The 16,199-nt window shown below is 32.6% G+C and overlaps 2 protein-coding genes across 2 annotated transcripts; one reads left to right on the top strand and one right to left on the bottom strand.

The window, feature by feature from the left end:
* Nucleotides 1-1,101: 1,101 nt before the first annotated feature.
* LOC131610347 (uncharacterized) lies at nt 1,102-2,719 on the top strand. The gene is made up of 3 exons (XM_058882266.1): nt 1,102-1,234; nt 2,130-2,237; nt 2,322-2,719. The coding sequence occupies exons 2-3, from the start codon at nt 2,144-2,146 to the stop codon at nt 2,465-2,467; spliced, it is 240 nt and encodes a 79-aa protein (XP_058738249.1). The 5' UTR covers nt 1,102-1,234; nt 2,130-2,143; the 3' UTR covers nt 2,468-2,719.
* A 5,992-nt stretch (nt 2,720-8,711) lies between these two features.
* LOC131610346 (leucine-rich repeat receptor-like tyrosine-protein kinase PXC3) lies at nt 8,712-12,850 on the bottom strand. The gene is made up of 3 exons (XM_058882265.1): nt 12,543-12,850; nt 9,824-12,301; nt 8,712-9,705 (listed from the first exon to the last, which is right to left on the bottom strand). Exons 2-3 carry the CDS (start codon nt 12,162-12,164, stop codon nt 9,386-9,388), a joined length of 2,661 nt encoding a protein of 886 aa, XP_058738248.1. The 5' UTR covers nt 12,165-12,301; nt 12,543-12,850; the 3' UTR covers nt 8,712-9,385.
* Between the last annotated feature and the right edge of the window lie 3,349 nt (nt 12,851-16,199).

Below are 16,199 nucleotides of genomic sequence, written 5' to 3'. Positions count from 1 at the left end.
TAACATAAAACACGTTAGTATAATCCATGTACAAAAATAGAGATATATTTTCTTCGCTTAAGACTAGTGATACCATGAAATAAGGATGATTATTCTCATTTTAAATTATCTTTATAATTGGTCCATTGTTGTAAACAAGAAAAATCTTCATATCTATATCTATTACTTGTCTTCTCTAATATATATATATATATATATATATATATATATATATATATATATATATATATATATATATATATATATATATATATATATATATATATATATATATATATATATATATATATATATATATATATATATATATATAGAGAGAGAGAGAGAGGAGGGTTATATTGACTCCAAGAGTAAGTTATAATAACTTTCTTCACATCTTGACCATTAATTCTTTTCAATCTAATGGTTAAAAATAATAAGAAAAGTTTTCTCTTTCCACATTTAATGACTTATTATTTTTAACCCTTAGATTGAAAAGAATTAATGGTCAAAATGTGGACTAAGTTATTATAACTTACTCTTGGAGTCAATATAATCCTCCTCATATATATATATATATATATATATATATATATATATATATATATATATATATATATATATATATATATATATATATATATATATATATATATATATATATATATATATATATATATATATATATATATATATATATATATATATATATATAGGGACGACTCAAGTAAGTGAGAACACTGGGTTATTATGAGAAATGACAAAAATGAATCACGATCATTAAATTTTAATTTATTGATTTTAATGAACTGTATTGGTTTCTCTTTCTATGATCCTTAATATTTATTTTAAATCAACATAAAAAAAGAAATCAATCTAGTTCATTAAAATCAACAAATTAAAATTTAATGGTCGTGATTCATTGTTCTCATTTCTCATAATAACCAAGTGTTCTCACTTGAGTCGTACCCTATATATATATAATATATATATATATATATATATATATATATATATATATATATATATATATATATATATATATATATATATATATATATAGTAGTGTGTAAATAGCAAATATCTCAACTTTGGGTAGTGATAAAATAATGGGCCGCGATGATAAGCCCAGTCAACTAAAGAATCTAAAATTACTAGCAACGTTTCTGGCTCTCTCGGAGTAGTAGAAGTCGCGTTTCTCTGCCATTTCTTCATTTTGCATCATCGCACAAATCAAATAGATCTCAAGCTTCAGGTACGAACCCTAACCCTAACCCTAACCCTAACCCTGTCAGTCTTCTTCTACGATTTTTTCGATCTTTTCTCTCAATCATCTAACTATTGTTTTGGGTTACCGATCAACTTCTATTATGTTTCAAACTGTCTTGATTGTTTCGATTCTTTGATAAACGAATAGGCTCCAATTCTTACTGTCCGTTTCAATTGTAGTTTTTGTTTGATTTTGAATTTATTTTTCTTCAATTGATTTTGTCAATCCTGTATCTAATTGTTATTGTAATTTAGGTTAATCAAATTTTGAGTTGTATTTTTGTGCAAATGTTAACCATCTATCGGTTGGGATGTAGTATGTATTTAAATTCTATTGTATGTTTATATTGACATGTTCTAAGAATTATTTAGTTAAAATTAAGATTTGGAGAATTGTAAGGTTTATTTGGATGAAATTACATAACCGTTAAACTCTTATTTATATTTCTGCTATATTTCTGCATGTATGGGTTGAAATCTAATATCACTGTGTTCGTAGTTCGGGTTGGTATCTAATATCACTGTGTTCGTAGTTCGGGTTGGTATCTAATATCACTGTGTTACTAGTTGGTTGGTTGGATGTTGAGCATTAAGAGGCTTATATGGGGATTTAATATCAAAGGGATTTTAGTTAAGTTTGTGAGTGAATAGGATTATAGGAATCTCGTTTCCCTGCCACATCGGCTGTTTCGGTTTACGCTTTTAGTATCAATGGAATTTTGTCTGAAATGAGCCCTGATTGATGTCACAATTTTTTGTCAGTTTCATTCTTTGTTTTATGTAAAGAGATGGATACTTGTCTCCTTTAGTCATTCTCTTTATCTATTTCAATGGAATTAATTACTTCAATGAAGTTAATAATTATTTTTTTATGTATACAGTTTGATTTTTCATCATGTCGGGCAAGTACATCCTAGGTGCTACAGTTGCAACATTTGGAATTGCATGGGTCTGTGATCATTTTGTTTCAGACAAAAAGATTTTTGGAGGTAAGTTGTGCATTTCCGTAGGGATTGATTTGTGATGTGATGTGGCTGTTTCAGCATTTATGTAACTTCAAATTCTTGCTTCAGGTTCTGTGTGTGCCACAGCTTCAAACGAGAAGTGGTTTGAAGAAACCGACAAGAAGTTTCAGGCATGGCCTCGCACTGCTGGTCCACCAGTTGTGATGAATCCTATTAGTCGTCAGAATTTCATTGTGAAGTCTCGTGAGTCTTGAATTTAGTTTTTCATTGATTTTGAATTAATTGGTTCACGTTTGTCATGGAATATGGTGCCATAAATGATAGCTACTCTTGAGATGAAACTCTTGCTGTTAAATTAGAGTTTGGGGGTTTTTACCTTGTGAATGTATTTTTTTGTCTAAATAAAACGTTGAGGCAATCTTCAATTGGTTGATGCATATTATTATTTTGAAACTCATGTGCTAAGAATAGCACTAAGTGTTTATGGGAACAATTTTTCCTTTAAAGTAAGTGTCTCTATTTGTGATGATTTCATTTAGAAAAGGGATCCTCCATTATAGCATATCAGGATTCAGGAAACGCTCCAAAGTTCCGAATTAGCTTTAAGCTTTTCATGGCCGTAGAGCTGCCCATTGAAAAGCTCTTATATTTTCCTTCTAGTCAATACTAAGTTTGCATTTGATCATTTTTGGTTTTTCAATTTTTTTGACAAAAGCATTTGGTTTGTTAGAAAATAAAGAACCACGCATATTATACATAGTTCGGTGGCCATCTTTCTTGAGACTTTTTTCTCCTTCAATTTTTTACCATCTTTTATTCTACTTTAAGGTTGTTTTTGATGTGCATCAATCATTAACTAGTAATTTTTACCCGACCAATCTTCAAGACATTTCATTTATAAGGAAATAGATAATAGAATGAGAAGCATAAGGTTAGATGCTCCAACTATTGACTTGGCTTTTTTATCAAGCCTGATATGTACTGGCTGCACTACTTGTGCCTTTTTAATTCAATGCTCTTTGGCTTTTTCAAAAAAAAAACTAAAGAATAAATACAAATGAATTTTATTTGGCAATCTTGTAAGAGAAGTTCGTATCTAAATAGTTAGATTTACCTCTGTTCATGTCGTCTACCCCCTCAAAAGCCAGACCAGTATACCTGTCAAAGCTATTACTGTACTCCACGCCCCTCAAAAGTTATTAGATGGTTGAAATACTATTTTCCTTAAATGGTTAAAAAATGCGTAATGATTTCTACTGAGATTTAAGAATGTTTTTTTAAATATAGAATGATTTTTATAAAAAAAATTGAGATTGTATGGTAGGCAAATTTGATAAGCAAATTATGGAGATTGTTAATATTTTTTTTATTTAGTTACTTTCAATGAATGAGGATTGTATGGTTGGGATTATATTAACAATTTTGTATGGTCTATAATGGTTTGACTTTGATGGTCTATAATTTTGAATCATATATAAATGTTTCAAGTGTTGTTAGGAAAAAATGAATGAAATAGGAATTTGTAGTGTCCTTATTGTTCTCCCTAGATTGACGTGAAGATAAGGTTTAATAAGTTTGAATTCAAAATGTAGGAAAATGAAAAAAAAATTAAGTTACAAAATTAAGGATCCTATCGAAGTGAATGCGACCCTTGCAAGGTTAACAAGCAATATTCGAAAAATGATGAAATATTTTAACACAGCTAGTAATAATAGGTGAATGCGACCCTTGCAAGGATAACAAGCAAATATTCGGAAAAATGATGAAATGTTTTAACACAGCTAGTGATGATACCACTGTATTTTTATGTTATGTTTATGTTTAAGTCAAGTATATTTTATGTTATGTTTATGTTTAAGTCAAGTATATTTTAGGTTAATATCAAGTTTATGTCAAGTTAATTTTATGTTAATATCAAATTTATGCAACGATATTTTGGGTTAGATAGAGGACCAATCCATCGGGAACATAAGGAAGAGCTCCAAACTATGAATCAAGATAAAGAAGCTCCTACATATGTTTACCCAAATAATGCTCTAAGCATGATGAACTAGATCTAAGACAAGCCGGTGGAAATTTTCTAAAATCATGTGATCATGGACCCTAATTTCATTATTGTTGTTGATGCTTATAAACTCATGAATGTGTTTCACGTGTGTGACACCCTAAATCCTAATAAACAAATTTCTTTATAATATAACATACATTGCGGAACAAGTAATTATAGAATCAAAGGGGTATCATATTAGCATAAATAACATGAAAATTTATCATAAAGGAGTACTTTGATCAAAACATAACAGTGAACATAATAATTCCAAGTTATGGATCCCGACCCCAATGTCAAAATATCAAATTCTTATACCAATTAAACCAACTATTTGACTTAATAGTCCAGCAAAACATAAGCATAAAGGAAAACTAATGAAGTAGTCTTCTACACTATCTTCCATAAGGCACTGCAAATATCTACTCCTTAGTCTCAAGTACTCTCCATATAGGTTCACATTGGATAACATAGAAACAAAGGTGTGAAAATACATTCTATAAAATACATGGTATAACAGCAAGGGCATCATAATCACAACATATAACATTTACACAATTCATACCAAATTACATAGGATCATATAAAATTACACAATACACACATAAATGCTTATGAGATGCACTTATCCTCTACTCAAATGCATGAGCATCACTGGACTCAGAGATTATTTTCCTAAGTTTTAATACTTTAGGAGGATATATGAGCTACGTCCCACACTACAACACCCTCCTAGACGTTTGTAGACATGCAATGTTTAGAAGTACATGCGAGCTACGTACGCATTACAACACCCTTCGTTAAACTCTACTTCTAGGAGTACGGGCAAGCTACACCTGTACTACGATACTCTCCTAGACGTCCGTAAACAATGCCTATGAGTACATGTGAGATATGTCGTACTACACAGTCTCGCTAAATGGTACCAACTCTGATATTCATGATGCATGATGAACAAATAAATGTGAATTCCATTTGAACCTTCAAACTATATTGAACACATTAACCTTGATTACCACATTAAGGATTTCCACAAGGTTTTACCTTACATTCACTGCCATATTAAAGCTTCACATTGGTTCTATCGAACCTTCAACATAATCGTTACATTAGGGCTTTACAAATATTTTATCAAACATTTGACTCACATTCTAAGAGTTTTCACACAATCATTCATCATTTACAATTTGATTCATAACAAGCATATCATTATAACATTGGACTCGTGTCCTAACATATTATACAAATATTCGTTATTCAATGTAATTTTCATACATACATATAATTATCATGAAACATTTACAATAAGATAGGTATATGTATTAGCTTCCTAACGTATCTGACCGCGCCTCAATCTGAGGTTCTAAACTCAAGTTTTGGATTTCTCTGAAAAGTTTCAAGTATGTAATCGGTTATACAAATCATGTAACTGATTACATGACCATTCAGTTTGGCATTTTTGAAATTTGACAAGGATGTAATCAATTACACACAGATTGTATAGCCGGTTAATAGTGCATTCTGTTTGATATATTTGATTATTTTCAGTGGTGGTAATCGATTACAGATAGAGTGTACCTGGTTATACCCAGTGTATTTTTGAAATTTCGTAACAGTAACCACTCAGAAACTCAATCGAAACACAAGAATCAATATAGGCTCTAAATCACAGAATATCATATAGTATGATATCATCTAAACAACAATTTAACATCACCAATTCATCAAAATGCTTCATCATTTAATCAACACATGATAACAACATTAAAATATATATGGCTTAAATGCACTTTTGGTCCCAGTAAGTTATCGAGTTTTTGATTTTCGTCCCTATAAGTTTTTTGTGTGAGTTCCTATATTTCACTTCCGCATTCGTTTTAGTCCCTAAAATCAAAATCCGCAGGAAAATTCGCAAGAAACCTGCAGATTTTCCTGCGAATTTTGACTTTAGGAACTAAACTGCAAACAAAAGTAAGATATAGGGACTTAGATAAAAAAAAATTTACAGGGACGAAAATAAAAAAACTCGCTAACATACAGGGACCAAAAGTGCATTTAAGCATATACATATAGGGACCAAAAGTGCATTTAATATATGAAGTAAATTTGAGTCATTAATTCAAATCCAATAATTATTATTAAAAGTTCTCAGTTCTCATTATAGCCAAAGTTCTCATTTGATACGTCCATATATATATATATATATATATATATATATATATATATATATATATATATATATATATATATATATATATATATATATATATATATATATATATATATATATATATATAATTCATTAGTAATGAGAGAGAGAGAGAGAGAGATATTTTCATAACCTAGGACATATGAATCATCATCTCATGGAAAATTAACATGAAATTTCATACAATTCAGAGTTCAAGGGAAACTCCACTACCCTAAATGATAAACTATCAAAATTATAGGGCAATCCCCCCTTGCCTTGTTAGTGGAGAATTTCACCACAAAACTCTCTAATAATGGTGGAAATCCTCGCTTGCACAATCTCTAATATGTTCTTTTAGGTGGGTTGAGGTTTTCTTTTAGATTTATGGAGAAGAATGGTCTTGGAGAAAAAGAGAGTCTTTTAAGATTAAAGTACAAAGTCTCTTTTCAATTTCCTCTTTTTTCTATTTCTCTCATTTTCTTTCTTTCTTCAAATTTCCTCCTCATTATTTCTACTAATTCTAAATTATAAAATAAATTTTAAATAATCATTTTAATAATAATAATAATAATAATAATAATAATAATAATAAAATCATAAAAACACCATAAATTTGAAATGATGACGACGACAACAATAATAATAATAATAATAATAATAATAATAATAATAATAATAATAATAATAACTATTATTATTATTGTTATTATTATTATTATTATTATTATTATAAGGATTATTATCATTTTATCCTCTTGTCATATAGGTCATTTCTGGTTTACTCCCTATAAAAAAAATTTGAAAAACAACTTTCCATTATAAAATACTAATAATTTAGCCCCTAAAGTCAAAATCTGCAGGTTACATGTAGATTTTGACTTTAGGGGCTAAATTGTAAATATTTTAAAATGGCAAGGTTGTTTTTCAAAAAAAAAAATTACAGTGGCTACACCAGAAATGACCTATATGGCAAGTGGGTAAAATGGTAATAACCATAATAATAATAATAATAATAATAATAATAATAATAATAATAATAATAATGACATCAATAAAATTTATAAAATAAAATGAAATTTGAAATAATAGGCAAATTAACATATCAATTATTATGGGTTGTTACAACTCTTCCCACTTATTAAATTTTCGAACTCGAAAATTTACCTGGAACGAACAAATTTAGATAAGACTCCTTCATTTGTCTATCTAGCTCCCACATCACACCACCATTAACTGTTCCGCCTCAAACGATCTTAACCAAAGGAAACTCTCTTTCCTCTCAAGTGTTTTACCTTTCATTCTTCATTCGCAAGGACAATGTTTAATAAGTTAAGTTATCTCTTATTTGTACATCATCCGATTGAACCACATGTGACGAATCCAAAATATACTTACGAAATTGAGAGACATGAAAGACACTATGGAGATTTGAAAGAGATGGGAGTAATGCAATTCAATAGGCAACTTCAGTGACTTTTCTAAGAATCTAATAAGGACCAATAAAACGATGAATAAGCTTTAGCGACTTTAATGGCCGTCCAACCCCAGTCACAAGAGTGACTCTCAAGAACAAGTGATCTACTCCTTGAAATTCGAGGGCTTTTCTTCGCTTATCATGATAATCTTTCTGCCAGTTTTGTGGGGTCCTCATCTTTTCCTGATTCATCTTAACTTTTTCGATAGTCTGCTGAACTACTTAAAATCTTAACATGGCGTTTTCACCGAATTCATAGCAACACAAAGACGTTCTACATCTCTTACCATATAACACTTCAAAAGGTGTCATTCTAATACTAGAATGGAAACTATTGTTATATATAAACTCAATCACTAAAAATAATGCATTGTGGTAAAAAGGAAAAGTCTATACAAAAAATTGGATTAATTAGAGGATTTAGTGCATAACTCTTAGTCGTCCGTAAGTGTCTCATATCATTATCCTTTTAAATAAGTTAGTCGTCTATAAGTGTCTCATATCACTATCGTTTTATTGTTTGTATAAAGTTGAAAATAACTTGGTTTGGATTGTCATTGGGTTGTAAAAGAATGTATAAATAACTATGAAGCACGAACCAATACACAACACCGATAATAATTAAAAATATTAATAAATTAATCGTAATCACAAGTTTGGTGGCGGACAAAGACACGTCTTTTGATTAATTAAAAATAATTATAAATTAATTGTAATCGTTTGGTGGCAGATACAAACACATTTTTTTTCCAGATGTATTGTATTGGTGCTAAGGAGATAAATAAACAATTTGAATTTTAATGCTGATGTATTTATGATATTTCTGTCCAATATGATTTGTGGCTGTGATACAAGGAGACATTGTTTCACCAATCCATAAGAGAGACCATCCAACTTTTCTCTGTCACTTTCACTCAATTGCCAGCTGAGAAATTTGACATATATTTGTTGAACCAAATGACCAATACTAAGATTGTCAGATTTGGTTTCCACAAATTGCATGTTAGAAATATGTCTAATAAGTTCCACATAAATATCCAGTACAAGGTACATCATGCATGCATGGACAGACACATCACATGTATAGTCTGCAATCACAACAAAACTAAACTATAACTTTCAGTTCCATTAGGAATACACTAATTGACATCTGAATGCATCTTCCAAATATAATCAAGGCCTTTCCTTGCATGCATATATTCAATAAGAACCTAATAACATAGTGTCCAACTCAAATAGATTTCATAACTAATCATTTGGACACACTAGAATGGTGAAGTTCTATCAATTCCTATAACTTCGATTTTACTTTGATACACCATCTTCAACATGTAATATATAATTCCTGATACAAGACTACTATTTGAAATCGTAACTTGTAATAATCCATCGGTTCCTCAGTGACGGTATCCATGACAGGTTCACATACTTGAAATATCGATGACTTGTTTCCCTCGGCTTTACTTAATTTCCCGAAGCATTTCAATTACATTCTTCATTTTCGGTCGTTTGGCTGGTGTGCCGTCGGTGCAGAGCAACGCAACCTTTAGAGCAGCAAGCATTTCTTTCCTCCAACCGAAGGAAACCGTGCTAAGCCTTGCATCAAGTATCTGCTCTGGAGTTTCGCCTCTTACAGGAGCACTTTGAACCCACTTCACCAAATCTACGCCTTCGCCGAAATCTTCTTCAACAGGTTGTCGAGATGTAAGGATTTCCAACAATACAACGCCGTAGCTGTAAACATTTCCCGGTGCTGTCACTTGCATGGTGTATGCATATTCTGCATTACATTACCAGACAAAAGTATCATAAAGCGTATGCATAAAAACACACACGTTTAAAGTTAATACGAAAGAAACCTTAATGGAAGAATTGTAAGTCGGAAAATAGTAGTATACCTGGAGGTATGTAACCGAAGGAACCGGCAACTGCACTAATACTTCCAGTTCCTCTGGTTGGATCAAGAAGTTTTGAAATCTCAATCTCTCCAACCAATGGTTTGAAGTTTGCATCCAAAAGAACATTGCCAGAAGAAATGTCAAGATGGATAATTGCCACATGATGAAGGAAAGCCAAGCCTTCTGCGACACCGATGGCGATGGATAGCCTAGCTGGCCAATCAGGCTGATATTCAGGTTGCTTTGTAGATTCATGAAGAAGCTGAGACAATGTTCCATTAGGAAAATAATTATGCAAGAGAAGAGCAACATCTTCGTAAATGACATAGCCGATAGGTCGCACGAGATTATCGTGACAAACCTTGCTTAGCCTTTCGAGTTCTCGAATCATCTTGTTCTGATGGTGGATTATAGTTTTGTCCACAGATTTCAGTCTCCTGACAGATATAACCACACCAGAAGGCATGGTTGCTTTGTAAACTGAGCTGAAAGTTCCGCTGCTGAGTTTATTCGAGTCTTTCAGCGTTGCGTTAACAACAGCGTCGAGGTCTATCGCTTGTTGTAGATTATCAACAAAAACCGTCCCTGCTATGATAGTTGGTTTGTCATCGGTTGGATCATCAACAATACCAGCAGCCTCTTTAGCTGCTTTTTCTTGCCTCTCTCTGATCATAAACAGCAAGACAACTATAGTTACTGATATAAAAACTGCCAAACCAGAACCAATTACCGCCAATACGATTCTGTAAGAAACCTTATGATGGTAATTACTGTGATCATCATAAATATTCCCACATGAAGAGTTCAATGGATCTCCACAAAGCCCTTTATTTCCTACAAAACTCGAACTAGGACTCTTCTGGAACGGTACAAATGTTGGCACAGGGCCTCCAAATAGATTATTCGAGAAATTCACCTCTATCAAGCTCAACATTCCCTTAAGCTCGGTTGGGATATTACCTGATAGCCGATTATTCGAAACATCAAGAGAAACAAGTTTATCCAGTTTTCCCAATTCTGGCGGAAGTGGTCCGTGGAGATGATTGAAGCTCAAATTCAAAGCTATCTGTAAGTTCCTGATGCGACCGATCTCAGGAGGAATAGTTCCAGTCAAATAATTACTCCCTAACTGTAATTCAAGGAGTTTTGCACAGCTTCCAATTTCATGAGGGATCTCTCCTCTTATGGAATTCAGATTCAATAACAAGTACTGCAACCGAGAAATATTGCAGATTTCGTTCGGTATCGTCCCATTGAATCTGTTGTTGCTAATATCAAGCTTGTTGAGGCTTTTACAACTGAGAATTGGTTTTGGAATATCACCAAATAGGCCATTTCCTGACAAAATTAATTCCTGAAGATTCATAAGTTGTCCAAACTCTTGTGGAATCGTCCCGGAAAATCCATTTGAAGCTAAATTCAAAAGGGTGAGATTAGAACACCGTGCAAACTCCGACACTACCTCACCAGAAAGATTATTATTATCGGCTTCGAAATATGTCAGGCTACTAAGATTTCCAATGGTCTTAGGAATAGTACCTACAAGATGGTTGTTTCCAATTCTAACGCTCGAAAGGCCACGACAGTTCCCAATTTCCTCCGGAAGATCGCCACTAAAATTATTCTGAGTAAGAACCAGAACTTCTAGCTTCCCCGAAGCGAAAATGCTTGCTGGTATCGGACCTTCAAGCTGGTTAGAATGCAAGTTAAGAATCTGAAGTTCAGGAATCAAACCTAGATTATCTGGAATCCTACCATCTAAACGATTCTCATACGCCGAAAAAACTCTCAAATCGGTTAAATTCCCCACCCAAGAAGGTATAAAACCACTCAATTGATTACTAGAAAGTTGTAAATCCTGCAATTTCTTCAAACCATGAAGTTCCATTGGTAACTCACCAACAAGCAAATTATTAGAAATGTTCAATGATTTTAAGCTTCTGAGATCACCAAACTGTGATGGAATTGAACCTTCAAACTTATTAGAAGACAAATCAAGAACTTCAAGCTCAGACAAATCTCCAAAAGCAAGAGGAATCAATCCACCAAAGTTATTATTAGAAAGATCAAGCAACTTCAAACTTTTGAGCTCAGAGATTAAACTCACATTACCTCTCAGGCTTCTGTGAGAAAGATCAAGCTTCTCCACCATTGAATGATTGCCACATGAAACCCCTTGCCATGTACAGTAATCAGAAATGTTTGCATCACTCCATTCAGGAACTCTTAGCTCTTGATTGATGGCTTCTATTATAGCTTGGTCTTGTAACTCAGCACCAACAAACTCACCAAATGAAAGATACATACCCAACATAACATACAACAAGCACAGAATTTCCATCACTATACACTGTTCTTCACTCAAAAAAACATACTTTCCTCCACCCCTTTTCTTTATTTCACAAATGTGGGATTTTGAAACAATGTTGCTGCTTCCATGACTTGCTTCAAGGGGAAAATGTTAAGAATATTTCAGACCTGAAAAATGCAGCAACCCAATATGAAAAATCAAATTTTGAAGAAAACCCATTTGAGATTTGAGTAAAATTATAATAAAAGTATCCATTTTTGACTAAAAAGTTATCATTTTCAGGAGAAGAAAAGAGAAAAAGTATAAAAAAAAAAAAAAAACAAAAGGGTGCATTGTGAAGTGTGAGTTGCATACTTTGTAACAGTGGAGATAAGTGAAGTGAAAGTGATTGAAGGTGAAAGTTGTTACCTCTTGAGTGTTGAGGAAATGGAAGAGATGAAATGAGAGAGAAGGAGATAGGAGAGAATAGTGGAATGACAGTAAAGTGTGGTTCACGGATGAAGTGTTTTGTTGTGAGAGAAAAGAGATGTGTGAGAGTGAGAAAAGAGAGAAGATAGATTGTTGGGAAGAGAAAGAGAGGAAAAGAGAGAGTGGTGAGGTGATGTAGGAAGAGAGTTTCACGAGAAATGGGCAGTGAATGAAAGCTGCATAAAACTCCTGTCTGTCTGACGACAGTGGGGTATACTTGAACATAGATGTTTGTATTTGTGTTTGTGTTTTCGAGCATAATAATACTAATGCATTGGGCTCCATCAATTATAAATTATGAAAATCAGGTTTACTTTAAAATTGATTGTTTGTATTTCAAACTAGAATACAAAATGATACTCTCTCATTTCATAAGGCTATTTTACACAAATTAAAAAATATATATATATTATTTTTACTATAATACATTTTATTATGTATTTAAAATAGTCAAATTTTTATTAATTACTCGGATGGTAGAATTGAAAAAAATGTATTGAAAATTAAAATGTGTCATTTATTTTGGAACACCATTTTATTCTAAATATGTCACTCATTGTAAAACTGAGGGAGTAGAAGACTTTATTTTTTGAAAGAGGTAAAAAAAATTTAAAGGTGTAGAATTAATTTTGAAATGATTTTGAGATGTATGGTTTTTCTAGAGTTTAATTGATTTTATCTTTAGAATTAATTATATTTGAAGATAAAATTTGTAACTTTTTAGTTTAAATGATTATTACATTGAAATTTACTCTTAAACTCAAATTTGCGTAAAATTATCCAATCATAAATCACGTTACATTCAAGTTATTTTAATCGGGATCAATTTTTTACATAATCAATTTTTTCCACCGCAGAACCAAACATACACTTATATGATTAGAGAAATAGGCACATTTTAATGTCAAGTTAGTGGAGAAAGGTAAAACTATATAAGTGTGCATGTGGCGTTGTAAGATAGTGGAATCAACGGGTTGTGCCTGAGACATCGTAGGCGTCATATGTAAGAATGTTAAGCCCATCGAATAACACTGGTGACGCTCGATAAATAAATTTAATAATCAACGAATTGTGCCTAACACGTCATAAGGGCGCGAGTTTGACCTCTGGGCTGAAAGTCTCATCACAATCCACACCTGCAACTTATGACCTGCCATCACCTACAAGACGAGCCTTATAACGCTCAAGGGAAGCACCAGAATATGTTTTAAGTTAAAAATCCACATACAACGAATAAGATTAGCATCACAAGAATAAGGAACTAAATTTCACGTCTTATTGTTAATAAGAGCATCAAACTTAGATTGCATTGCAGATTTCTAATTATGGTCGGATAAGGCTAGTTTAAGGTTTTTAGGTATGTGAGAGATGATGTGGTTGGGATGAGAGACTGATAAGGTAAATATCTTGTGGAGTTTGACAATGTCTTAAATGCTACGGGTGGTGATGGTTCGGGTAGGTGGATGTGGTTGGATTCGTGGCGGTGAAGGAAAGGAGGTTGTAGTGGACGAGTTGGTCGGGGAGTTATGAGATAGTGATTGTTGGTTTATTGTTGATGGTGATTGGTCAGTTTGGATGTTGGCATTGGTTAGGTGTATGCAACATGTGGTAATTTTTTATTTTGCCACTGATGTACAGGGTAAGGATGGAGATCATCATTTAGAAGTTTATAAGAGTGGGGGAAAGGAGAATGTATCTTGGTGAAGGAAAATTGGGTTTCATCAAAGATAACATGTCTCGAAATTATTAATTTTTTGTTTGACAATTCAAAACACTTGTAACTTCTATAATTCAGTGGATATCCAAAGAAGACATGCGGAGTAGAGTGAGATTGTAACACTTGAATGTTAGATGACATGAATAAAGGATAACATAGACAACCAAACACTCGTAGATGTGTGTAGGTGAGATTTTTGTGATATAAGAGTTTCGTTGGTGACTGATTTTGAAGTGTATGTTTAAAATATAGGTTGCCATGTGAAGAGCATGATGTCAAAATAATGTGGGAACAGAATAATGAGCTAGCATAGTGCGTATCATATTGTTAATGATTCTTATTTTGCATTATGTTTCACATTTTGTGAGGATGTGTGGAGACAAGAGAAACGAAAAACAGGTCATTCAATGCAATATTTTTGAAATAGCTCACTATTATATTCACTTTCATTGTCACATTGAAATGATTTTACATTTTGCAAAAATTGCGTGTGAATAAGTTTAGTAAGTGACTTGAAGGTGTCAAATACTTAAGATTTTCTGCAAATAGGAAAGGTCTACAATTTTTTTAAAATCATCTAAAAATAGTACATTATATTATGAAACTTAAAATTTGATATATCCATAAATCACTATGTAAAATATCAAAAGGCATCAAAGTTGTAGTTCGAGAATTAAAAAATGGAAATTTTACGTGTCTTTCTAAAACCAAGAGTCACAGATAAGAGAACAATTAAAAGGTTCACAACATATGAAATTATTATTGCAAAGGGAATTTAAAACATACACGCCATGGTGAACAAGATGACAGTGCCAGAGATTAGACGTAAGACTGCTCAAATAGGAGGGAGTGTGGAGCATCAATATCCTTGTGATGCTACCATGTGAGATGTTGTGTCAATATCCATGTACCACTAATTGTCAAGACTGTGGAGCGACATGGTGTGCATATATATATATATATATATATATATATATATATATATATATATATATATATATATAATGTATGAAGTAGGAGGGTTTTTAAATAAGAGATAAGAGCATTCAATGCTAACCATTAGATTAATCAAGAGAGAGAGAAATAATAGTTATATTAATATTTTAATAAATAGTTTAATTTCTCTCTCTTGATTAATCCAATGGTTAGGATTGAATGCTCTTATCTCTTATTTAAAAATCCCTCCTACTTGATACATCCCCTATATATGCCTCAATGTTTGTCGTTGTCTGAGATGATGTAGTAACTCCATATGCCTAAGCACGCTATCTTAGGATGCTTGGCTACTTTGGAGGGTGTGTCCACTAAGAGATAGGATACGGACATAGGGTCGTATTCCATGGTGGCGGGTTCTAACTCCATGATTACTAGTCTGGACAATGTTGCTGCTACTTCCAAAGAGGAAAGGACGATGATGGAGGCTGGACGGTTCTGGCTTCCACAAGAGCGAGAGAGGTTTCCAGGGCGGCGGTTTCTACGACCATGCTGAGAGGTGTATTCAGAAGGTCGCTGCTGAGTGATGTGCATGGAAGTATAAGAAGCGCTGCTTGCTATTTTAGCTATATCGGGTTCTTCCAAAGTGGGCATGGAATGAGCCTGATAGAATGCATGAAGAGGATTACTTTGGTGAATCAAGGTTGCAACACTATGGTAAGCTTATAGGAAACTAGATATCAGTTGAAGAACCACACAGTGGTTATTGACATGTGAGTCGGTATTCCTCAACTAGTTAGAGAGCATCTTAAGACGCTGACAGTAAGTAAAGACATTGGAAAAATTCTCCATGCGAGTTTTAAAGAATTCTTACTCAAGGGTGAAAACGTGAGCATTCTGATTGTCCTGAAAAATATTAGCCAGGCGATTACATGTTGTCATATCAT

Source organism: Vicia villosa, linkage group LG6, assembly GCF_029867415.1.
Source record: "Vicia villosa cultivar HV-30 ecotype Madison, WI linkage group LG6, Vvil1.0, whole genome shotgun sequence".
In the NCBI taxonomy this organism is placed as follows: Eukaryota; Viridiplantae; Streptophyta; class Magnoliopsida; order Fabales; family Fabaceae; genus Vicia; species Vicia villosa.
This window is presented reverse-complemented; position numbering and strand designations above follow the sequence as displayed.